At 44.4% G+C, this 26,987-nt stretch overlaps 1 protein-coding gene across 1 annotated transcript; it reads left to right on the forward strand.

Annotated features, from left to right (window-relative positions):
* The first annotated feature begins 17 nt into the window (after positions 1 to 17).
* Positions 18 to 25,665, forward strand: LOC148149554 (uncharacterized). Its single transcript, XM_087988846.1, is given in 2 exon segments — positions 18 to 144; positions 25,010 to 25,665. Coding segments are annotated over 2 exon segments (783 nt in total).
* The last annotated feature ends 1,322 nt before the right edge of the window (positions 25,666 to 26,987 follow it).

Genomic DNA, 26,987 nt, shown 5'->3' on the forward strand with positions numbered 1-26,987 from the left:
GTACTACACAGCTACGCATGCGCAAGGCCCCGCAGGCCGGTACTACACAGCTACGCATGCGCAAGGCCCGGCAGGGCAGTAGTACGCAGCTGCGTTTCCCTTGTCTTTACATTTGCATCAGTATTCACAAAGCAGAAGGACTAGGTGAATGGTGTGTCTTGAGGGGGGGAAGGGCATACCTTATTAATATTCTAGGGCATGTCTATATTAAAAAAAAGTTATTGGGTGTCTTGAAAAACATTAAAGTAGATAAGAGCCTAGGAAGTGACCTATCCCAGAATATTGAGGAAAGAAATTGCTGTGGCCTTTAACAAAATTCTTGTATCCTCTTAGTTGCAGGAGAAGACCCAGAGGACTGGAAAATAGCCAATATTGTTTCTTTGGTTGAGAAGGGCAACAGGGATAGGGAAATTGTTGGAAAAGATTTTTAGGGACGGTGTTTATTCAAATTTGGAAAAAAAACCTGACTTATTGGTGACAAGCAGCATGGCTTTGTGAGGGAAAAGTCGTCTCTCACCAACTTGATTGAGCTTTCTGAGGAAGTGACAAGATTGATGGTGATAGCGGAATGGTGGATGTTGTTTACATGGACTTTAGTAAGGCCTTTGACAAGGTCCCTCGTGGCAGGCTGATATGGAAAGTGAAGTCACATGGGGTCTGTAGTGAGCTGGTAAGATGGAAACACAGTTGGTCATAAAAGACCAAGAGTAGTGGTGGAAGTGTATTTGTCTGACTGGAGACCACCACTGTTATTAGTTGTGCTCTGAAAGGATCAGTGTTGGGATCATGTTGCTTGTAATATATATATATATGTGTGTGGAGGAGAATGTAGGTGGCTTGAATTAGTAAGTTTGCAGATGACACAAAGGTTAGGGGGGCTGCGGATAGTAAGGATGATTGCCAGAGGAAATAGTAGGCTATAGATAGGCTGAAGACTCGGGCGGAGAAATGTGATATGGAATTTAATCTAGACAAATGTGAGGTGATGCATTATGGAAGGTCTAATGCAGGAGGGAAATATATGATATGCCCTTAGAAGCATTAACATACAGAAGGATTGAAGTGTACAGACCTACAGATCCCTGAAAGTGGCAATACAAGTGGAAGTGGAGGCCAGCGCAGGGAGGCGAATCCCAGAGAAAACTGACCTCAGAGCACCTGAGAACTAGTGTGGAGTGGACTGGAGGTTTGGAGTGGAGTGGAGGACGGTTGTTAGACTGTGATTTGGCACAGTGGGTTGGACCACGTGTGGAAGCCTCTGCGCTGATCAACTGCAATGTAATAGGTGAAAGTGAGTACTGTAGGTGCTGGAGATTAGAGTCAAGAGTGTGGTGCTGGAAAAGGACAGCAGGTCAGGCAGCATCTGAGGAGCAGGAAAATTGACGTTTTGGGCAAAAGCCCTTCATCAGGAATGAGGCTAGGAGCCTCAGGAGTGGAGAGATAACTGGGATTGGGAGGAGGGGAGGTGCTGGGGGGAAGGTAGCTGAGAATGCATAAGGTCAATGGAGTGGGGTAAAGGTGATAGATTGAAGGGGAGGGTGGAGCGGTTAGATGGAAAGGAAGCTGGACAGGTCATGAGGACGGTGCGGAGCTGGAAGGTTGGAACTGGGGTAAGGTGGGGGGAGGGGAAAATAAGGAAACTGGTGAAATCCACATTGATGCCATGGGGTTGGAGGGGCCCGAGGTGGAAGATGAGGTGTTCTTCCTCCAGGTGTCGGATGATAAAGGAGTAGCGATGGAGGAGGCCCAGGCCCTGCATGTTCTTGGCAGAGTGGGAGGGGGAGTGAAAGTGTTCGGCCATGGGGTGGTGGGGTGGATTGGTGCAGGTTTAACAGATATATGATAGGTAGCAAATAGTGTGACATGGACCACATCGAGACAAACGTTTTTTAGTCTAGAAAAACATCGTGTGTTTGTTCAGGCTTGCTGGGACTATTCTTGTGCTGAACTGTTCTTTGTCAGTCAGCCAAAAGTTTTGGTGATGGGCAGATTGTTAGAAAAAGGCTGAGAGAACACATAATCATTTAGAAAGATTAATTAAGGGCAGTAATCATGAATTAGTTAAATGTTAAGTTGTTTATGACTGTCCTTCATTGATCTTTTTTTAAAGGGGTGACAAGAAAAGTTGATGAAAGCCAAGTAGTAACACATTTGATTCTGTTGACAAGAATTTTCAACCAGTTTCTCTGACTTGGCAGACAATTCAGAAAATTAAAAGCTCATGGAATTTAAGAAAAAGGAAGTGGTGGTTCCAAAATTGTGTAATGGGTATTGGTCGACAGGTGTTTTTATAATGAGAATGTTCTGCAGGGCTCAGGACTGAAATAGTGAAAAGGTTTGCAGATGATATGAAAACTGGCTGTATGATAGTGAAAAGGGAAAATGTAGATAGTGGGCAGCTTTCAAGAGAATGGTATGGGAGGCAACAAAATGACAAACAGAATTCAATCTGGAGAAGTAAAAAATGCATTTGGAGAGGAAAATTAAGAATACATACTTAATTATAGGATTCTGAGAAATGTAAGGTACAAGGCAATCTTAGAGCATTTGTCCACAGATTTCTGAAGGTAGAAGGACAGGTAGCTAACTTAAACAAAAAAGCATATGGAAATCTTTATTTTATTGGCTGAGGCCGAGAGTTATTGGACCTCAGCTACAATAAAGCTTACGATTCTAGTTACTCTTTTGAGGAAAGTTGTGATTGCACAAGTAAGAGGATATATAGGAGAAAGTGAGGTCTGCAGATGCTGGAGATCAGAGCTGGAAATGTGTTGCTGGAAAAGCGCAGCAGGTCAGGCAGCATCCAGGGAACAGGAGAATCGACGTTTCGGGCATAAGCCCTTCTTCAGGAATGAGGAAAGTTTGTCCAGCAGGCTAAGATAAAAGATAGGGAGGAGGGACTTGGGGGAGGGGCGTCGGAAATGTGATAGGTGGAAAGAGGTCAAGGTGAGGGTGATAGGTCAGACTGGGGTGGGGGCGGAGAGGTCGGGAAGAAGATCTCAGGTTAGGAAGGCGGTGCTGAATTTGATGGATTTGACTGAGACAGGGTGGGGGGAGGGGAAATGAGGAAACTGGTGAAATCCGAGTTCATCCCTTGTGGTTGGAGGGTTCCTAACCGGAAGATGAGGCGTTCTTCCTCCAACCGTCGTTTTGTTGTGGTCTGACGATGGAGGAGTCCAAAGACCTGCATATCCTTGGTGGAGTGGGAGGGGGAATTGAAATGTTGAGCTACAGGGTGGTTGGGTTGGTTGGTCCGGGTGTCCCAGAGGTGTTCTCTGAAACGCTCCGCAAGTAGCCGGCCTGTCTCCCCAATATAGAGGAGGCCACATCGGGTGCAGAGGATGCAATAGATGATATGTGTGGAGGTGCAGGTGAATCTGTGGCGGATATGGAAGTTTCCTTTGGGGCCTTGGAGGGAGGTGAGGGGGGAGGTGTGGGCGCAAGTCTTGCACCTCCTGCGGTTGCAGGGGAAGGTGCCGGGAGTGGAGGTTGGGTTGGTGGGGGGTGTGGATCTGACAAGGGAGTCACGGAGGGAGTGGTCTTTACGGAATGCTGATAGGGGAGGGGAGGGAAATATATCCTTGGTGGTGGGGTCCGTTTGGAGGTAGCAGAAATGACGGCGGATGATGCGCTGTACATGGAGATTGGTGGGGTGGTAGGTGAGGACCAGTGGGGTTCTGTCCTGGTGGCGGTTGGAGGGGCGGGGTTCAAGGGCGGAGGAGCGGGAAGTGGAAGAGATGCGGTGGAGGGCATCGTCGACCACGTCGGGGGGGAAATTGCGGTCCTTGAAGAAGGAGGCCATCTGGGTTGTGCGTTTTTGGAACTGGTCCTCCTGGGAGCAGATGCAGCAGAGTCGAAGGAATTGGGAGAATGGGATGGCGTTTTTACAGGGGGCAGGATGGGAGGAGGTGTAGTCCAGGTAGCTGTGGGAGTCGGTCGGTTTGTAGTAGATGTCCGTGTTGATTCGGTCGCCTGAGATAGAAATAGAAAGGTCGAGGAAGGGGAGGGAGGAATCTGAGACTGTCCAGGTGAATTTGAGGTCGGGGTGGAAGGTGTTGGTGAAGTGGATGAACTGTTCAACTTCCTCGTGGGAGCACGAGGCGGCGCCGATACAGTCATCGATGTAGCGGAGGAAAAGGTGGGGGGGTGGGGCCAGTGTAGTTGCGGAAGATGGACTGTTCCACATATCCTACGAAGAGGCAGGCATAGCTGGGGCCCATGCGGGTGCCCATGGCTACTCCTTTCGTTTGGAGGAAGTGGGAGGATTGGAAAGAGAAGTTGTTCAGGGTGAGGACCAGTTCAGTCAGTCGAAGGAGGGTGTCAGTGGAAGGGTACTGGTCGGTACGGCGGGAAAGAAAGAAGCGGAGGGCTTTGAGTCCTTCGTGATGGGGGATGGAGGTGTACAGGGACTGGATGTCCATGGTGAAAATAAGGCGTTGGGGACCGGGGAAGCGAAAATCATGGAGCAGGTGGAGGGCATGGGTGGTGTCCCGAACGTAGGTGGGGAGTTCTTGGACTAAGGGGGATAGGACGGTGTCAAGGTACGCAGAGATGAGTTCGGTGGGGCAGGAGCAGGCAGAGACAATGGGTCGGCCGGGGCAGTCAGGTTTGTGGATTTTGGGCAGGAGGTAGAAGCGGGAGGTGCGGGGTTGTGGGACTATGAGGTTGGAGGCGGTGGATGGGAGATCCCCCGAGGTGATGAGGTTATGGACGGTCTGGGAGATGATGGTTTGGTGGTGGGGGGTGGGGTCATGGTCAAGGGGGCAGTAGGAGGAGGTATCTGCGAGCTGGCGTTTGGCCTCAGCGGTGTAGAGGTCGGTGCGCCAAACTACTACCGCGCCTCCCTTGTCTGCTGGTTTGATAGTGAGGTTGGGGTTGCAACGGAGTGAGTGGAGGGCTGCGTGTTCCGAGGGTGAGAGGTTGGAGTGGGTGAGTGGGGTGGGGAGTTCAGGTGGCGGTTAATATCGCGGCGGCAGTTGGCTATGAAGAGGTCGAGGGCAGGTAAGAGGCCAGCACGGGGTGTCCAGGTGGATGGGGTGTGTTGGAGGCGGGAGAATGTGTCGTCAGAGGGTGGGCGGGAGTCTTGGTTAAAGAAGTGGGCACGGAGGCGAAGGCGGCGGAAGAATTGTTCGATGTCACGCCGCGGATATATAGGAGATTTAAGACAATATTGCCAGGAATGGAGAATTTTAGCTGAGGACAGATTGGATAGAGTGGAGCTCTTTTAAGAAAGCGGAGATTTAATTGAAATTATGAGAGTCAGAATAGATAGGAAAGACTTTCATGTTCAGCCGACAGGTCAATAATCAGGGGCATAGATTGAAAGTGATTAATCAAGAATTAGAGAGGAGTAGACACATGGACAAACCTCTACCTACCTGCCCATCCACCGACCTACCTGGAACTCACTGTCTGAAAAGATTGCAGCATAGACAGGCAGGAGGCTGGAAGAACACAGCAAGCCAGGCAGCATCAGGAGGTGGAAAAGTCGATGTTTTGGGTGTAACCTTTCTTCAGGATTGCAGCAGTAAACACTCTCATCGCAGTACTGTATACATTATCTAAAAGATTTGCTCAATAATAATATTTAAAGTTCACCAATACCCAACATGCCAGAGAGTGTTTGTACCCTCAGCTGTCCATCAAGTGCATATCTAAAAGCACTACACTGAAACAAAGTGGATCAATCCAAAGGTCACATATTCCTGGCTGCAACATGGAGATCCATAAAGGAGATGACCCGCATCCTATTAAAGAGGGACAATGAATTCATTCACTTCACAGCTGATGCTGATACCCTGGCTGCAATATCAATGGGTTTTATAACTATTGCATGGGGCTCCCAAAGAACACAGAATAATTAAGTTCGCTCATGTGGTCATTACAGCTGCCAGGAACAGCCAGCTGCATTTATGAATTCCAAGGAGCTTTGCTCCCTTAACATCCAACTAGTCTATGAGCACAGTATGCTAACTATGCAGGTTAGTGCTCATTTCCCAGGAAACTCTCATGATTCCTATACATCTCATAATTTTATCTCCCAGAGTTATTTGAGGCTGTTGCCCAAGTTCATGGCTCATAGATACACCCTTGGGACATTGATGATGATATTAGTGGGCCATATCCACAGACTTACAAAGGAGTGTTACAATGGCTTGGAAAGGGTGGACGCTAGGAAATTGTTTCCGTTAGGCAAGGAGACTAGGACCCGTGGACACAGCCTTAGAATTAGAGGGGGTAAATTCAGAACAGAAATGCGGAGACATTTCTTCAGCCAGAGAGTGGTGGGCCTGTGGAATTCATTGCCGCGGAGTGCAGTGGAGGCCGGGACGCTAAATGTCTTCAAGGCAGAGATTGATAAATTCTTGATGTCACAAGGAATTAAGGGCTACCGGGAGAATGCGGGTAAGTGGAATTGAAATGCCCATCAGCCATGATTGAATGGCGGAGTGGACTTGATGGGCCGAATGGCCTTACTTCCACTCCTATGTCTTATGGTCTTAATGTAGCACAAGGATCAACCAGGGCAGTCAGAGAGCAGACCACTGGCTTGCTGAAAATACACCTTGATTGCCTTGACTTGTCTGGTTGAGTATTGCGTGATGTGCCCCAGAGGGTGTCCAGGATTGTCATAGCTTGGACTGCATTGCATAATTTGATGTTGCAATGGGAAGGGGAATTGCTGATCAAGGAGCTGCACTGTTGTCAGTTGAGGATAACTGTTCAGAATATGAGGGAGAGGACAGACATATCACAGCTTCTTTCTAAATTCTAATCTCAAAGACAACTAAGGACTTAATCCTACAAGTGAATTTTAAAAAGATGGTTTCATTATATTCTTTTATTCAGTTATTACTAATTATTGTCTATGAACTTGAAAACATTGAACAAAAGTGAAGCAAAATGCAAGTCGAGGTGTAGTGTAGATATGCTGTAGAGTGATCTCATCAACCTGTTTAGAGATGTTATTACATACCTCTGGAGGAGGTGGGGTTTGAACCCAGACCTCTGCACTCCAAGAGATGTAAATCACAGCAAGATTGGTGATCCTGAGACAATGTGTTGGAAATTAGAGCATCCATTTAGGAAAGGCCCAATTCCTGAGATAAAAGGGACAAAATTGAAGCAGTAAGTCAAACAATAATTAAAATCTTGAGCTGCCAGTGGCTTGCTTCTGATACACTCATCGCTTTACTAATTTCCAATTAAACTGGCAGTGTTGTTAGAAAACTTTCCAAAACCTCACACATAGCTAACAATTCTTTGCCACAAATCTCTTGCTCCAATGTGGAGCACATTCTTTCTTTTCACTGTGTAATCTGACTTTCAGCAGTCAAACAAAGCGGTCATTGTTATTTGGGGACAGCATTACTCTCTGCATTGTTTTTCAGTCAAGCTCATGAAAGTGGTTTATGAAGCATTATTGAAGTTCCTACTTAGTTTTGACACTATATCTACTATGGATACCTTGATCCCTGTATCTAAATGACATGTCCGTGTTCCGAATGGGAATGTTTTTAAAGGATCCATCTAGAGCAGGTGGCACCTGGCACCTTTGCCAGCACCTTCCATATTTAACCACCTGGAGGAAAACTACCACACACAAATCCCATTGAAGTCACACACCATCCTGCCTGGAAACATATCTTAATTTCTTTTGTCGCTGGGTGAAAAATCTGGAACTGCCTGTACTTACACCAACCATCCTGCAGCAGATCCAGAGGACAGTTCACCGTCCATTAGAGATGGGAAATAAATGTCATCAAAACTGAGACCCCTTGAACAAATGAGAAAGAAATTACCTAATAAAATTCAACTTGTTTTAATGAAATTTTAGGTATCATTTTGAATTATTTAGGTATCAATTCAGTGGATATATAATTGAGAAACATGTAGATGAATTGAATCCCGAACAGAAGAAGCTGCTGTGTTGGTTTGTACTTTGCTGTCTGGTGAACAAATCTACATGAAGAAAACAAGCTCATGAGTTCTGGTGCCTTGAACAATTATCTTTTCATAAAAATAGAAACGAAATCAAATTGAATATTTGTGGCATAATTTTTATTTACAGTGAAATATTAGTTGCAAGGTATAAAATCCATTGGTCTATTCACTATCCCTAGCTTTACAGTCAAGATTTCCCTGCACATGTCTCTTCAATTTTCTCATTTAGTTGTGCAGTGTATCAATAATTGACATTATCCAGAATCCATCATTTTTAATTTTAAAATGTTTAAGTTTCCCAAGAAAGCTTAATTTGAAATCCCCAATAAATGTTGTAGCACAGTTTAAGGATTTCCGATTCAGGCTTTTGTGTACTTACAATTAATTTCTTTCAATGGTAACACATATATCTTGACCTTATCTTGAGTTTAAATTATTTCATTTACAAAACGTATATAACTATTGGCTCGAAAGCAAAATAGACTTCTATTTATATAGAGCCTTTCACAATTTCAGGATGTCCCAAAGCACTTTATAGCATAAAAGCATAGTCACTTGTATAATGTAGGAAACACTACTTATTCTTGTGTAGTGAGCTATTTGTGATTGTCAGCTTTTATCAGACTAGTCATAGATTGATGGAAATCTACAACACAGAAAAAGGCCCATCAGCCCATTATGTCTGCACCAGTCATAAACAATCAGCTATTCTAATCCCATTTTCCTGCACTTAGCCCATAACCTTGTTTGCCTTGACACCACAAGTGCATATCTAAACACCTAAGTGTTACAAGTCCCTATCACCCTTACAAGCAGTGAGTTTCACATCCCCACCATCCTCTGGTTGAAAAACATCTTTAAACCTTCTTCCCCTTAAATCTATCTTAGCTTTTTTTTGATTATATTGTATATTTTAGATTGAAAGTATGCACCAACTCTGATAAATATCTGAGCTGTCGGATTGTGAATATTTCAGTAATGACATGTTACTTATGTTTTAATACAAAATAAATTTAAAAAGCAACTCAAAATCATTCAAAAATGTATGCAATGCATGAATGCTTAAAAGATTTCAGAAGAATTCTACAAATGATCTAACAATAACATGACCCTTTGACAGTCATGTTGCTCAATATACCATCAAAAGGGCAAAATATTTCTTAACCTTTCCCAGTTTTCGTCTCCTTTCTCCTCACCTATCCCTTAGGTGCTGACTTCTTGATACATTGCAATTCTGTAGTAGTACCTTAGGTACATCGTCCATTAGGTTCATTATTTGTGTGTGACCCTCTGCAATGAAAGTTGGGGCACTAGTTAACATTACAGCTGAGCCTTTTGTTCATAATTGTTGTTTGTACTGCTGCATTTCTAACAAGAATAATCAGAAATATGAATATTAGTGACTTAGCTTTCCCTAATGCATAGCCATTTATGTAAATTATAGTGATCCAGCTACCACCCCGGCTAATTCAGAAAAGATTGAGATTCAAACCTCAAACTTTGTTGACTTTTATGGGCTCAGCCTCTGGATAGCTTTGGCAAATAGTTTTCATAAAGCATTCTGTATGTCATCCTATGTCTTATCGTAAGAAAATGAATACTGTTCCAATGGATCTATGGGAATTCAGCTGTGGAAATCAGTTAGATCCGAGCAATGCAGATTTTTAATATTGGCTTGATATTACAAATACTTAGGTTTGATCAGAAAATCAAGTAAAAACTTCAGAGTGCATCCTTTGAAAGGTTTTAGAGATATATTTACCTCATGTGGAAGATTAGACTGGATGGTATTTGATCTTGAATTGATGGCAGGTTTGACACTTGGGCTAGGAGATTAGAGTGGGAACCCCTTTTTGCAGAATCCTGCTCAATGTAAAAGGTAGTTTTTGACTTTTTGATTTGATTTATTATTGTCACATGGACCTAGGGTACAGTGAAAAGTTTTGTTTTGCATGCAGTACTGGCATATCATACCATGTAAAGTGCATTAAGGTAATAGAACAGAGCGAGGAATACAATGTTATGGCTCCAGAGAAGGTGCAGAAAGAGCAAGATTAGCATTAAATTTAAAATTTAAAAGGGTCCATTCAGAAGTCTAATAACAGCGAAGCTTGAATCTGTTGGTTCGTGTGTTTAAGCTTTTGTATCTTCCAACCGATGGAAGAGAGTATAATTGGGGTGGATGATGTTGGCTGCCTTTCAGAGACAGCAAGAAATGTAGATGGAGTTAATGAATGAAAGGCTGGCTTGCATGATGGACTGGGTTGTGTTCACAATTCTCTATAGTTTCTTTTGAACAGCGCAGTTGCCATACTACATCCATGATGCATCCAGATAGACTATTTTCTATGGTACATCAATAAAAATAGCTAAGAGTTGTTTAGACAGCCTAAAGTACTGTATTCTTTCCCTGAATGTGAAAACATAAATAGTTACATCAGATAAAATCAACAGAAATTAAATGTTATGAGTACAGTTTAATTTTCGTAGGGAATGTATGTGTACAAACTGTATGCATTTGAAGATCAAGAATGTTGTGGGCCTACAATTGGTTATTGCTTGAAGGAAGTCTTGAGCAGAATTTTCTGGGCTCCTTCTGGCATATCTGAAGGTAAGGGTGGCCAATAAAATTCCACTGGAGGCCTTCCCACTGTTCTTGCACAATACTGGAAGTGAATGAGGATTAGGCTGTTCTACCCATGCCTATTTAGGGATATGCTCAATGATCACTTGAAGGCTGCTACCTGCCCTGACTTCAATGTTGATGTTGGCTGTTTCAAGGTTGGGCAGTGCCAGGTAGGTTATTCTGCTTGGACCACAGACAGAGGCACCTCCATTATTGATCCTGTTTTGAGAATTAGTGCTTCCTATTCTAAGGTCAGGGAACCTGTACCCTGTCTCCTCAATAACAGAGCACAAGATACTAGGACAGATGGCCTAAAGATTGTTCAACGAGGCAGGTTTTAAGGAGCCTCTTAAATGATGAAAGAGAAGTGGCAAGGTTTAAAGAGGGGATTCCAGAAGAAAACATAGCTAAAATTCGTGGAGTGACTTACTGAACTCAGTGATGCACACACAGCTAGAGATGGCAGTACACAGAAATTCCCGAGAGCTACAAAGATAAGGAGAAGTAATGCCCTGGAATGATAAAAAATGCTGAGAATTTTAAAACTGGACCAATTGTTGCTCAATCAGAAGTCAACATAGATTGCCAAACATAGGGCGCTGGGGCAAACTTTGGATAAGATCAAGTTTATAGATGGGGACATTGGCATGGTCAATCAGGAGAGTGTTGAAATAATCAAATCTAAAAGCAACAAATGGTTGGATGAGGGTTTCAGCGGCAAATGAGCCAAGGGAAGGTTTGAGTTGGATGATGATATGGAGGGAGTATTTTCTCCAAATGGTTGTGGATGTTGAGCCATTTGCAGCTGGATTATAATTGTTATGGATTAGACTAGACCCCCTCAAAATATTTTAAGAAGGTAGTCTAGACCATAACGTTTTCTTATTTTAAAGGTCAATGTGCAGTGCCGTGTTCCAGATGCAATGTAACTGGTCAAACTACTCAACATGAAGCAGAGCACAAAAAGAGGAGGAATTTAGGATAACATAACTATTAGAAAACATAATCGAATGATAGATACATTACCTTTTACTAATTAACTGTTCCAATATAGTAACATCTCATAAACAGACCCTTTGGCAAAAATGCAGGTTCTTACATGCAGTTCTCCAATCCAGGGAGGAAACAACATCAAGAGAAGGTTCAGAGAGTATAGCAGCTAGGAATCATTCACTGAAGCTTCCAACTCTTTTGAGACCCTAAAGGCTCCTGATGCTACTAAAAAAGACAAAACCCAGAAATCAGCATGCTTCTATTGTTCCAGCTTTAAACAAATATAATGAGAATGTAACAGGAATGGTCATAGGAATATTGATGTTGCAATTTCAAATATATGACTCATGTTTATGTTCATGCATATATAGCTGAATGTGTGCAATTTGCTCTATTATTGGAACCTGGTAACGAAAATTATAATTTTGTGAATAGAGAGGCAGCAGAGAGGTAATTGCTCTTTCTTGGTCTTTTTTTCTCAATTTTTTTGGCTATGTATTTATGTGATTAACAAAGCAATTAAGTAACAAGTACTCCAGTGTTGGTCCTGCTTAGGCCTATATTAGCCATGAAATGAACACAAATTGCTCAGGGCTGACTCTATATTTTCTCACTCATAACCCAAGGGAGGTTCTAAGGAAGGTTAGTACTTCTCCAAGTCAGTGGCTGGAATCTGCAACTCTGAATAAAGATGGAGAGAAAATGCCATAACATTCAATTACTCCATGGCAGTATGTTTGTGACTTAAGCATGAGCCTCATCTTACAGGGCGATTTTTGTTTTGCCTCAGCTGCATGGGCCATAAGAACAGAAGAGGTACAAACAGGAATAGATTGTAGTTTGAGCTGGTGACCTGACAGTTCAGGTACATAATTCTTTGAAGTTTGCATCACATAAAGATAGGGTATTCCAGAAGGCATTTAGCGTACTTGTTTTCATTGCTTAGACCTTTGAGTATAGGAGTTGGGAAGCTAAGTTGAGGTTATAAAGGATGTTGGTGAGGTCTCTTCTGGAGTATTGGTCTGGTCTCACTGTTATAAAAAGGATAATATTCAGCTGGAGAGGGTTCAGAAGAGATTTACCAGAATGTTGCTGGGATTGGAGGGTTTGAGTTATAAGGAGAGGCTGGATAGGTTGGGACTTTTTTCTTTGGTGCAAGAGGTTGAGAAGTGACCTTATAGAGGTTTATAAAATTATAGACAAGGTGAATGGCAAGTGTCTTTTCCTAGGGCGGGATTTCTCAAGACTAGGGGGCATATTTTTAAGGTAAGAAGGGAAAAAATTAAAAAAGACACGAGGGGCAAATTGTTTTATACAGAGTGTGGTTAGTGTGTGGAATGAACTTCCAGAGGAAGTAGTGGATGTGGGTACAATTATAACATTTAAAAGACATTTAGATATGTACATGAATAAGAAATGTTTGGAGGGATATGAGCCAAGCACAGGCAGGTGGGACTAGTTTCGTTTAGATTTATGATAGGCATGGACTAGTTGGACTGAAAGGTCTGTTTCGATGTTGCATGAGTCTATGACTCTATGACATATAAAGCCTGCAGTGTGTAATTGAAGGAGGTTATTGCTAATGTTGGGCTTCATTTCCATTTTCTTGTCTGTTTCCCTGTTTCTGTTGATTTCCAGAAAGACCAAAGATCTGCTTATTCTAGTCTTAAATATATTAAGTAAAAAAAACACCCTAAACCCTAAAAAAGTAGGGAATTCGAAAAATTCACATGCTTTGAGTGAAGAAATCTTTCCTTATTTCAGTGGTAAATGACTGACCTCTTATGCTGAGATTATGTCCTGGATTTTAGATTTTGCAACAAGCTGAAACAACATTTGTACCTACTCTGTGAAACCCACTCAGAATCTTGTATATTTTTGAGGTTGTGTCTCATCTTCAGAGATTCAGAGACTACAGGCTAATTTAATGTATTAGAGCTGGAAATGTGTTGCTGGAAAAGCGCAGCAGGTCAGGCAGCATCCAGGGAACAGGAGAATCGACGTTTCGGGCATAAGCCCTTCTTCAGGAATGAGGAAAGTTTGTCCAGCAGGCTAAGATAAAAGGTAGGGAGGAGGGACTTGGGGGAGGGGCGTCAGAAATGTGATAGGTGGAGAGGGGTCAAGGTGAGGGTGATAGGTCAGACTGGGGTGGGGGCGGAGAGGTCAGGAAGAAGATTGCAGGTTAGGAAGGCGGTGCTGAATTCGATGGATTTGACTGAGACAAGGTGGGGGGAGGGGAATGGTGAAATCCGAGTTCATCCCTTGTGGTTGGAGGGTTCCTAGGCAGAAGATGAGGCACTCTTCCTCCAACCGTCGTTTTGTTGTGGTCTGGCGATGGAGGAGTCCAAAGACCTGCATATCCTTGGTGGAGTGGGAGGGGGAGTTGAAATGTTGAGCCACAGGGTGGTTGGGTTGGTTGGTCCGGGTGTCCCAGAGGTGTTCTCTGAAATGCTCCGCAAGTAGCCGGCCTGTCTCCCCAATATAGAGGAGGCCACATCGGGTGCAGAGGATGCAATAGATGATGTGTGTGGAGGTGCAGGTGAATCTGTGGCGGATATGGAAGTTTCCTTTGGGGCCTTGGAGGGAGGTGAGGGGGAGGTGTGGGCGCAAGTCTTGCACCTCCTGCGGTTGCAGGGGAAGGTGCCGGGAGTGGAGGTTGGGTTGGTGGGGGGTGTGGATCTGATGAGGGAGTCACGGAGGGAGTGGTCTTTACGGAATGCTGATAGGGGAGGGGAGGGAAATATATCCTTGGTGGTGGGGTCCATTTGGAGGTGGCGGAAATGACGGCGGATGATGCACTGTACATGGAGATTGGTGGGGTGGTAGGTGAGGACCAGTGGGGTTCTGTCCTGGTGGCGGTTGGAGGGGCGGGGCTCAAGGGCGGAGGAGCGGGAAGTGGAAGAGATGCGGTGGAGGGCATCGTCGACCACGTCGGGGGGGAAATTGCGGTCCTTGAAGAAGGAGGCCATCTGGGTTGTGCGTTTTTGGATCTGGTCCTCCTGGGAGCAGATGCGGCGGAGTCGAAGGAATTGGGAGAATGGGATGGCGTTTTTACAGGGGGCAGGGTGGGAGGTGTAGTCCAGGTAGCTGTGGGAGTCGGTCGGTTTGTAGTAGATGTCCGTGTTGATTCGGTCACCTGAGATAGAAATAGAAAGGTCGAGGAAGGGGAGGGAGGAATCTGAGACTGTCCAGGTGAATTTGAGGTCGGGGTGGAAGGTGTTGGTGAAGTGGATGAACTGTTCAACCTCCTTGTGGGAGCACGAGGCAGCGCCGATACAGTCATCGATGTAGCGGAGGAAAAGGTGGGGGGTAGGGCCAGTGTAGTTGCGGAAGATGGACTGTTCCACATATCCTACGAAGAGGCAGGCATAGCTGGGGCCCATGCGGGTGCCCATGGCTACTCCTTTCGTTTGGAGGAAGTGGGAGGATTGAAAAGAGAAGTTGTTCAGGGTGAGAACCAGTTCAGTCAGTCGAAGGAGGGTGTCAGTGGAAGGGTACTGGTCGGTACGGCAGGAAAGGAAGAAGCGGAGGGCTTTGAGTCCTTCGTGATGGGGGATGGAGGTGTACAGGGACTGGATGTCCATGGTGAAAATAAGGCGTTAGGGACCGGGGAAGCAAAAATCATGGAGCAGGTGGAGGGCATGGGTGGTGTCCCGAACGTAGGTGGGGAGTTCTTGGACTAAGGGGGACAGGACGGTGTCAAGGTATGCGGAGATGGGTTCAGTGGGGCAGGAGCAGGCGGAGACAATGGGTCGGCCGGGGCAGTCAGGTTTGTGGATTTTGGGCAGGAGGTAGAAGCGGGCGGTGCGGGGTTGTGGTACTATGAGGTTGGAGGCGGTGGATGGGAGGTCCCCTGAGGTGATGAGGTTATGGACGGTCTGGGAGATGATGGTTTGGTGGTGGGGGGTGGGGTCATGGTCAAGGGGGCAGTAGGAGGAGGTATCTGCGAGCTGGCGTTTGGCCTCAGCGGTGTAGAGGTCGGTGCGCCAAACTACTACCGCGCCTAATTTAATGTATTACCTCAGTTATAAGAAATTTAGAAAAGAGGAGGCAAATTAAAGAAATAGCACTGTTTCTGATAATGAAAACTATGAAACAGAAATAGAAAAATGAATTTCCTGGAATTTCAAAGCACTGTAAAGGGATATTTTCATGATGCAATTGAAGCTTCTCGGAGATTTTACAGTACATGCATATCAATGATATCATCATGTTCCTGATGATCACAGTGAATCAGCAACTGTGGAGAAATAATGACAACAATCTGGAATGATATCTCCACAATAATTGTATTACACTCTACTTACATCTGTTACAGGATTTTTTTCTTGTGGGTTATTTCTGGATATTTGTAGAATTGGGTCTGCGTGAGAACCATGATGGTGGTTCTTTAATTCTAATAATTCTTTGAAGAAGGTATGACATGATTTGCTTGCTTTACTTGAAGAAATGCCACTATAGACTTTGAAATATTTAATTGTGTGGACTCCTGCTGGGTTCATTGCTATAAAGGAACGATATCAGAATTATAATGCAGTACTGTAAGCAACAGGCCTGTTAATTGCTATTGCCAGTGACATCTAAATCATACCCTGTCACTGGTATTTAATACCTAACTATATCATGCTCACTTGTCAGCTATACCAGAGATTCCTGGAAATTTAACAGTTTCAGTTTAACAGGCCTGTTCACTATGTTTGATAAATATTAAAGTAGGTTACATCAAGCTGTGCTAACTCCAGGTGAAGTATGAGTAGTTTTAACAAGTCACCAGAAAATGGACTGAACACAAGCACCACGAAATCTGGCACATTAATTCACACTTTCAGCTGTGCTTCATAAGTTAGTGTTTGTTATGCTGTATTTACAGTGAACAAAGCAGTAAAAATGCCTGGGGATGTGTTGTGATAATGGATAGATAGAATGGAAAGTGCTAATCTCTGCACCCAAATTCCAGAGGACCATTCCCATTATGTGACACACACTCCAGAATGTTAAATCATAAATCCCTTTGTATTTCTTGGTTGATTGATGTATGTCTGTGAAACCTATTGGTGGATTCTCCAAATAATTGCTGGCAGGTGACAAATATGTAAACATTGAGGAAGGATGTTCACCTTGACTATAATTGGTGGTTCCATTCTTATGAGTCTTTGGTGATATTTGACTGAAAGCATTGCCGAAATTTCCCGAGGTTATTGCACGACTAAGACTGAAGCTACGTGCCCTAGGCAAATGATCAATGTAGATAGTTTAATAACCTCTAACATTTGTCATCACTTACAATGTACAATCCTGTTTCAATTATGACTCAGCAGAAGCATTTTTGCCTGTGAATCAGGAGGTTATGTATTCAAGTTCTATTCCAGAGATTAAACACAAAAATCTAGGTTGATCTGTTGTGTGCTGAAGGAATTCTGCACTGTTGGAGCTGTCGCTTTTATGATGCAATGGTAGAATGAAGCTTCCTCTATATTCTCAGGTGGATATATCAGATCCCATAATACCATTTCAAAAGAGACACCCTGCTGGCTTGACCAGAATTTGACATAGAGATTAGCTGTTTATTATCACATTGTCTCTTGTGAGAGCTGACTGTAAGCAATTTGGTTGCTCTATTTAGTGTAGCAGGGCTAACATTTCAGAAGCATTTTGTTGGCTGTAATGGCAAATTCTGAGGCCACGAAAAACGCTACATAAATGGACTTCTTCCCCCCTGTACTTAGGATGCTGTTCAACCAACCACAGTTATTTATACTACATTGAGTTGAGAATTAACACATAACGTTTCCTGTACCAACATGTAGTGTTCATTGGCGATTTGGTTCCAAGCTGTGTCATTGCAAAAGCTTTGCAATGCGGCTATGCAATGCCTAAAGAATCAGATGTAATGCATACTAATGTTGTTTTGTTCAAAATCATGTTTTGTGTCTTTTCATTTCTCAGTTCCATTTCCTGCCAAAGTGCAGTAAATTGTTCAATTACAATTCACTGTGAATTTTAGGTATTACATAAACATGCAATTCTACGGTCACTTTTATTCAAATGAAAACACTTGCTAAAATCTCTGAAATAGTGATGGTTCAGCATGTCTATTTTGTTCTCTTAATGTGAAATCCACAAAAATATATTCTAAAAGCATCCTGTCCAATTTTAAAAATAAAAATTGAATTTAAAAAAGCTTAACACCTTTAAAGTCCCTCACTGCATGAGCAGCTTATCTCAACCCAAGTTCAAGTTTGCTGAATGAATTGCTGAGCATAATATTACCTTAAAACAGATACAAATGTGTTTTAATTTAATAAAGATCAAAAGGCAGTTTTAAGGCACCTCAAAGTACCAGGAGCATAGCCAAAATCACATTTAATTTTTGCACGCTGCAGGCAGATGTTTTCAGATCCCACCACTGAACAAGTCGATGGGAAATGCACTCTTGCTCCTGGTGGCTAACTTTAATTGGTTGGAGGTGGATCTCTGAACTCCATTGGTGAGGAAGTCCTGCCTCAGAGAGCCCTCTCGCTCGAACAATTGGCTTCTGCTGGGAAAATACTGACTCCAGTAGAGTAGGTACCAGGAGCCCAGGAAGTAGACAAGTGTGGGAATCTCTTTGCAGGGGCACTAGAGGAGATCATGGGTGGCAGGGTGTTGGGATACCTTGAAAAAGCAAAGGCAGGAATGGACACATGGTGGGAGGGTAAGGTAGTCCTTTGTGGATCTCCCTTTCTGGAAAAAGGGACCATCAATGAGGTGCAACCCACTTGCTTTGCAACCTGGCCTCAAGCAGGCTAATGTGTTTATATCCCATGCTGTTGCTGTCCTGCTCCCACTAGTTTAGAGGTTGTATTCGGGCAGAAGGTAACTTTTTTGGTAACTTAGGCGCCTTATTGGGCTGGGAGATGGTGATGGCCTAGTGGTATTACTACTGAACTGTTAATCCAGAGACCCAGGGAATGTCTGGGAGACCAGGATTCAAATCTGTCATGGCAGAGGGTGGAATTTCAATCCAATAAAGGTCTGGAATTAATGAGTCTAATGATGACCGTAAAACCATTGTTAGGACAAACCCTTCTGGTTCACAAATATCCTTTAGGAAAGGAAATTGCCATCCTTACCTGGTCTGGCCTACATGTGACTCCAGACCCACAGCAATATGGTTGACTTGTAACTGCCCTCTAGAAAATTAGGGATGGGCAATAAATGCTGGCCTACATCCTATGAATGGAGAAAAAAAGGGTAGGCAGGTCCCTTTAATCCTCACCTGCCCCATCTGCCCTCAGTAATAAGGCTGCTAAGTTGGAGCTGGGCATCTAAGCTGTGGGAAGGACACTTGCAGAATTTTATGGTCTTTTTTCCTGTGATCAGATTAGTGGGAGATCATAGGGACTGGAATCATATTGGTCTGTATTTTGTGGTCATTAGCAAAGGGCTCATCATTGACCTTGCTCTAATTTGGTATCTGGTCTAGCACATGCCATCTCCAAGCTACCTATGGCATTTGTGTATAAGGCAGGAGACAAAAGACACTTCAACTAAAGTAAGTGAAGTATTCTCCTTGAGAGAAAGACAGCAATTTTATAGGATTGACCTGTGGTTGCAGTGAGAAAGTCCAGCAACAGGTCGGCACACTGATACCATGTTGGCATGCATTGTTGCAGCACTCTGTTTCCAGATTTGCTGAGCTATTGTGTCATGTGGACGTAATGATGACCTACTCATCTCAATTAAAGGGAGAATATGAACATGCAGGTGTCACTTGTGAATGAGGTGATGTGTTTATTGTCTAAGGCCTTGGAGTGATTCAGTTACAGGTCAGTGAAGTTAGAACAAGCAAAGAGACAAATGTGCAGTATGTGAAGGCTTCCACAGGTACCTCAAACACCACTCCACTCAACCTCCCACATCTCCACTTCTCTGGAGGTTGTGTTACAATCTGTGGCCAGAACAGATGTGCTGCTCTCTGCAGATGTGGGGAAGACATAGACCTTAAATTGAACAGGCATGGCAAGAATGACAGGTAGTCAGTAGCAGCCATGTGGTACTTTGTGCTGCTCTGGAGGTTCAATTACTGTACCTCATCAGAGCAGTGGTGACTGGCATCCTTGTCCATGTGTTCGAGGAGAAAGTGAGGACTGCAGATGCTGCAGATCAGAGCTGATAATGTGTTGCTGGAAAAGCGCAGCAGGTCAGGCAGCATCCAAGGAGCAGGAGAATCGACGTTTCGGGGATGAGCCCTTCTTCGGGAATGAGGAAAGTGTGTCCAGCAGGCTAAGATAAAAGGTAGGGAGGAGGGACTTGGGGGAGGGGCGTTGGGAATGCGATAGGTGGAAGGAGGTTAAGGTGAGGGTGATAGGCCAGAGTGGGGGTGAGGGCGGAGAAGTCAGGAAGAAGATTGCAGGTTAGGGAAGCGGTGCTGAGTTCGAGGGATATGACTGAGACAAGGTGGGGGGAGGGGAAATGAGGAAACTGGAGAAATCTGAGTTCATCCCTTGTGGTTGGAGGGTTCCTAGGTGGAAGATGAGGCGCTCTTCCTCCAGCCGTCGTGTTGCTATGGTCTGGCGATGAGGAGTCCAAGGACCTGCATGTCCTTGGTGGAGTGGGAGGGGGAGTTGAAGTGTTGAGCCACGGGGTGGTTGGGTTGATTGGTCCGGGTGTCCCAGAGGTGTTCTCTGAAACGTTCCGCAAGTAGGCGGCCTGTCTCCCCAATATAGAGGAGGCCACATCGGGTGCAGCGGATGCAGTAAATGATGTGTGTGGAGGTGCTCGGCGCTGCCTCGTGCTCCCACAAGGAGGTTGAACAGTTCATCCACTTTACCAACACCTTCCACCCCGACCTCAAATTTACCTGGACCGTCTCAGACTCCTCCCTCCCCTTCCTAAACCTTTCCATTTCTATCTCGGGCGACCGAATCAACACGGACATTTACTATAAACCGACCGACTCCCACAGCTACCTAGACTACACCTCCTCCCACCCTGCCCCCTGTAAAAATGCCATCCCATATTCCCAATTTCTTCATCTCCGCTGCATCTGCTCCCAGGGGGACCAGTTCCAATACCGTACAACCCAGATGGCCTCCTTCTTCAAAGACAGCAATTTCTCCCCAGACGTGATCAACGATGCACTCCACCGCATCTCCTCCACTTTCCGCTCCTCTGCCCTTGAACCCCACCCCTCCAATCGCCACCAGGACAGAACCCCACTGGCCCTCACCTACCACCCCACCAACCTCCATATACATCACATCATCCGTCGTCATTTCTGCCACCTCCAAACGTACCACACCACCAGGGATATATTTCCCTCCCTTCCCCTATCAGCGTTCCGAAAAGACCACTCCCTCATCAGGTCCACACCCCCCACCAACCCAACCTCCACTCCCGGCACCTTCCCCTGCAACCGCAAGAAATGCAAAACTTGCGCCCACACCTACCCCCCTTACTTCCCTCCAAGGCCCCAAGGGATCCTTCCATATCCGCCACAAATTCACCTGCACCTCCACACACATCATTTACTGCATCCGCTGCACCCGGTGTGGCCTCCTCTATATTGGGGAGACAGGCCACCTACTTGCGGAACGTTTCAGAGAACACCTCTGGGACACCCGGACCAACCAACCCAACCACCCCGTGGCTCAACACTTCAACTCCCCCTCCCACTCCACCAAGGACATGCAGGTCCTTGGACTCCTCCATCGCCAGACCATAGCAACATGACGGCTGGAGGAAGAGCGCCTCATATTCCGCCTAGGAACCCTCCAACCACAAGGGATGAACTCAGATTTCTCCAGTTTCTTCATTTCCTCTCCCCCCACCTTGTCTCAGTTAAATCCCTCGAACTCAGCACCCCCTTCCTAACCTGCAATCTTCTTCCTGACCTCTCCGCCCTCATCCCCACTCCGGCCTATCACCCTCACCTTGACCTCCTTCCACCTATCGCATTCCCAACGCCCCTCCCCCAAGTCCCTCCTCCCTACCTTTTACCTTAGCCTGCTGGACACACTTTCCTCATTCCTGAAGAAGGGCTCATGCCCGAAACGTCGATTCTCCTGCTCCTTGGATGCTGCCTGACCTGCTGCGCTTTTCCAGCAACATATTATCAACCTTGTCCATGTGCCACTCCCCACACTGGATTCTTTCCCCATCTCCCACGTATGCCTCCGCAGATGAACGCCTGATAGTTCCACTCATTCCTTTCTCTCAAGACACCATCCCATTTCCATCTGAACAGTTGTGCCATCTCATACCCATCTCTTGACATTTGCACAGACATTGTCCTCCCATCCTCTCTGAGCATTCCATCTCTTGTACTCATTATTCTTTCTCTTCCTGTGAAAGTAGCCCTAGATGTTGTCAATTCTCACATAGGTGTTTGAAGGAACCCAATCTGATCCTCCTGTCATTGCTGTTAAATGAATATCTTCACATCACATTAAGTGGTGGAAAGAGGTGCTGACAAAAGTCAGCATAAACTAGGCCTCTCACATATTTGTGCCACTCTTATCAGATATGTTGCAAATGGACGCAAAACAATGTTAATGTTGGAGGTGGGACTTCTCAACAGAACTATTTTTCCTTTGTAGGGCATTCAGCTGCTCGAATTATTTTCATTCACAAAAGCACTTGAGCAAAAAGACCAATGAAGGGAGAGACAAAAAGATTCATCAATGTCAATAAGGTAAATAGTGAAATGAAAATAAAGGGAGTGGTTTTGGATGTAGGCTTGCTCGCTGAGCTGAAAGGTTCTTTTCCAGACGTTTCGTTACCCTACTAGGTAACATCTTCAGTGGGCCTCATGCGAAGCAATGCTGAAAATTCCTGCTTACTATTTATATGTTTGAGTTTTTTTGGGTTGGTGATGTTATTTCCTGTGGTGAAGTCACTTCCTGTTCCTTTTCTCAGGAGGTAGTAGATAGGGTCTAACTCGATGTGTTTGTTGATAGAGTTCTGGTTGGAATGCCATGCTTCTAGGAATTTCCGTGTTTGTCTTTGTTTGGCTTGTCCTAGGATGGATGTGTTGTCCCAGTTGAAGTGGTGTCCTTCCTCATCCGTATGTGGGATACTAGTGAGAGAGGGTTATGTCTTTTTGTGCTGAAAATGTGTTGCTGGAAAAGCGCAGCAGGTCAAGCAGCATCCAAGGAGCAGGAGAATCGACGTTTTGGGCATGAGCCCTTCTTCAGGAATGAAGAAGGGTTCATGCCCGAAATGTCGATTCTCCTGCTCCTTGGATGCTGCCTGACCTGCTGCGCTTTTCCAGCAACACATTTTCAGCTCTGATCTCCAGCATCTGCAGTCCTCACTTTCTCTTCTTATGTCTTTTTGTGGCAACTTGGTGTTCATGTATCCTGGTGGCTAGTTTTCTGCCTGTTTTTCCAATATAGTGTTTGTTAGTGTCCTTGCACAGTATTTTGTAAATTAGCGTTAGTTTTGCTCATTGTCTGTATAGGGTCTTTCAAGTGCATTAGCTGCTGTTTTAGTGTGTTGGTGGGTTTGTGGGCTACCATGATGCCAAGGGGTCTGAGTAGTCTGGCAGTCATTTCCGAGATGTATTTGATATAGGGGAGAGTGGCTAGGATTTCTGGGTGTGTTTGTCTGCTTGTTTGGGTTTGTTGCTGAGAAATCAGTGGACTGTATTCATTGGGTATCCATTCTTTTTGAATACACGGTAAAGATGACTTTCCTCTGCTCAAGTCTCTGCATTACTGCCTATGCTAACAACCCTGATATCGGAGATCCCATGGTTGTTTGATTGGTTTGTCTGTAGGTGTTGTTGTTGAAGGTGAAGTGGGTGGTAAGGCATAAGTCCACTATCTTGATGATATTCTCCTTGTTGATGAAGTTAGTGGTGTTTGGTGTATGTGTCTTTGGGTCTTCTAATAGCGTAGTCAGTGTTTCCTTGGCCAGGTTAATGTTGATTGAAGTAAACAGGGCTGTTACATCAAAGGCGACCATTATTTCATCCTCTTTTATTTTAGTGTCTTTGATGGTCTTCAGGGATTCTTGGGTGGAGTGGATGGAAAGGTGTGAGTCTTCTACTAAGTGTTTTAGTCTTTGTTGTGTCTCCTTGGCCAATCTGTAAGTTGGTGTTCAAGGTAGTGAGACTATGGGTCTGAGGGAGGCTCCTGGTTTGTGAATTTTGGGTAATCTGTAGAAGTGTGGTGTGTTGGATCTGTCTGGTTTCATTTTTTGGAAGTCAGTCTTATTTATTTGTCCAAATTTCCAAAGTTTTTTGAGTAGGGCTGTGATTCGGTTCTCTCGTTGTGGGGTCGGGTCTGTCGCCACATGTTGGTAAGTGTTGGTATCTGTAAGTAGTGCGTTTGCTTTTTCAATGTTGGCTCTTCGATTTAGAATGACTGTCAAGCGTCCTTTGTCTGCAGGTAGATAACAATGTTTTTATCTTTTTTTAAATCTTTCCAGTACTTTCCTTTCTTGCGTATTGAGTGTGTTTCCTTCCTATTATCTGCTTAATGTTGGTATGACTATCTGTCTGATGGTTTGTTGGGTTTCTTCTGTGAGTTGGTTGTCTTTTAGTGTTGTTTCTAATGCTGCTATGAAATCTTTCTTGTCCGCATCCTAGCAGTTGTAATTTAATCCTTTTACTAAGATGGCTTTTTCAGTGTCTGTTAAGTGTCGGTCAGATAAGTTTTTTATCCATGCTTTTGTGTTGACATTGTTGTTACTTTGTGTAAGTTTGTCTAGTTTTTTTTCTGCAGGTCTAGTTTTTTCATTTTCTGTGTTTGTCGCTGTCTAATACCTATGGCTTGTTGTACTGTATCTGTCCATTCATGGTCTGTTGCATGACTGAGTCAAGATTTTTGATGCAAAATTTCCCGGTTGTATTTACGGAGTCTGTTGTGGGCATCATTAATCATTTCTCTAAGCATTCTGCGGCCGTTTTGCTCTGCTATTCTTATGGCTGGTGGGGTGTTAAGGATTTAGGTAGTGCCAGTTTCCTATGGCATTCGAGCAGGAAGTACAGCTGTTCACAGGTGGCACTCTGTCGGATGGCATTCGTTTCCCATTTTCGGGCCAGTTTTAGCGTATTGCGCCCACAGGTCTTAGCGAGTTTTGAGAAGATTTGTAGCTCAGGTTGAGGTTTTGGATGTAGGTTTGCTCACTGAGCTAAAAGGTTCATTTCCAGATGTTTCGTTACCTTACTAGGTAACATCTTCAATGGGCCTCATGTGAAGCAACAAAACCTACAGACAAACCAATGGAACACCCATGGGATCTCGATATCAGGGTTGTTAGCAGAGGCAGTAATGCAGAGACTTGAGCAAACAGCTCTGCCAACTATCCAACCCAAACTCTGGGTCCGCTACGTGGATGACACCTTTGTTATCACTAAACGAAACAAGTTAGAGGAAACCTTGAAGACCATCAATAATACCCTTACTAGCATAAAATTCACTAAAGAGGAGGAAAACAACAACAAACTATCATTCCTAGATGTCACATTAGAGCGAACAGCCAATGGGGAACTTCAAACCAGCGTCTGTAGCAAAGTAACACATACAGACCAAATATTGAACTACAGAAGCAATCATCCCAACACCCACAAACGAAGCTGCATCGGAACATTATTTCAACGAGCCAACACACACTGCGGCAGAAAGGACCTACGCAGAGCAGAGGGAAATCACCTATACCTTGTATTCAAAAAGAATGGATAACCAATGAATACAGTCCACTGATTTCTCAGCAACAAACCCAAACAAGCAGACAAAACATGTCCAGAAACCCTAGCCACTCTTCCCTACGTCAAAGACATCTCAGAAAAGACTGCCAGACTACCCAGACCCCTTGGCATCATGGTAGCCCACAAACCCACCAACACACTAAAACAGCAGCTAATGAACTTGAAAGACCCTATACAGACAATGAGCAAAACTAACATCATTTACAAAATACTGTGCAAGATCACTAACAAACACTACATTGGAAAAACAGGCAGAAAACTAGCCACCAGGATACATGAACACCAACTAGCCACAAAAAGACATGACCCTCTCTCACTAGTATCCTCACATACGGATGAGGAAGAACATCACTTCGACTGGGATAACACATCCATCCGAGGACAAGCCAAACAAAGACACGCATGAGAATTCCTAGAAGCATGGCATTCCAACCGAACCTCTATCATAAACACATCGAGTTAGATCCCATCTACCACCCCCTGAGAAAAGGAACAGAAAGTGATTTCACCACAGGAAATAAAATCGCCACCGGAAATGACATCACCAACCCAAAGAAACCCAAACATATAAATAGAAAGCAGGAATTTTCAGCATTGCTCCGCATGAGGCCCACTGAAGATGTTACCTAGTAGGGCAACGAAATGTCTGGAAAAGAACCTTTCAGCTCAGCAAGCAAACCTACATCCAAAACCTCAACCTGAGTTACAAATCTTCTCAAAACTCTCAAAGGGTGTGTTTTGGTAATGAAGGGCTGAGGGGAGCCAGTAATGGATGACGAAAAAGAATTCTGGAACTATATCACAGGAAGTGGAAGAACATAAGAATGAATGTAGGAGCATCGTCTGGGAGAGTTTTAGTATTCGACTACAGGCTCTCCAGAGCATCCATTCGTGACCCACTCACTGAAGTGAGTACTAGAATGGGTGGATTATTGTAAGTGGTAAACAGGAATAAGACAGTGGTACAAACACTATCAACATTCTGGGGGGGGTTACCTTTGACTAGAAAATGAATTAGCCACAACAGCATGTCAGAGGCTAGGAATCCAGGAGCGATTAACTCATCTCCTGACTCTCTGAAGCTTTCTACCACCTACAAGTCAGAAGTGAGGTGGAATACTCCACACCTATCCGGATGAACACAGCTCTGATAAAATTCAAGAAGCTTAATGTCATCCAGGACAACGCAGCTCCCTTGAATGTCACCATATCAACTCGTTTCACCACTGACGAACAGAAACAGTACATGTAGTGGTTGCCAATTTAAGAATCTTATGGAATCAGTCATAGAACAGGCAGTCCCTGCCAGAAGCTTATTTCTCATTTTGTCTTTGTAAGGAACACTTCTTAGCGGCCAGAGAGTGCGGCAAACAAAGATAATAGCCAAGGAGAATCGTGCTTTCAGGGGTCTCATGCTGAAGTCTCCATAATGCTTCCAGACATTCCTTAGTTGATAGAATAGTGCTTTGTACCCTCTTATCAAGTCTAGTGTCTCATACGAATTAGCAGACGGCTCCCAGAGTGAGATAAATTGAAGGATAACCTTGAGGCAAAGTCATGAATGGGAAATGTTTACCTTGGGTACCTGATCTCCTGTCATTGGTCAAACGGTATTAACCATGCTTAACATGGAGTAAGCCACCATTTGCTCAAAACAAAGTATTTAAAAAGGTATATGTAAGGCTAGTTGGCATCCTTTTACACACAATACAAATCTGGAGAAAAGCT

Source organism: Chiloscyllium plagiosum, unplaced genomic scaffold, assembly GCF_037043375.1.
Source record: "Chiloscyllium plagiosum isolate Xiang-an unplaced genomic scaffold, Cpla_swu_hap1 HiC_scaffold_7, whole genome shotgun sequence".
Taxonomy (NCBI): Eukaryota; Metazoa; Chordata; class Chondrichthyes; order Orectolobiformes; family Hemiscylliidae; genus Chiloscyllium; species Chiloscyllium plagiosum.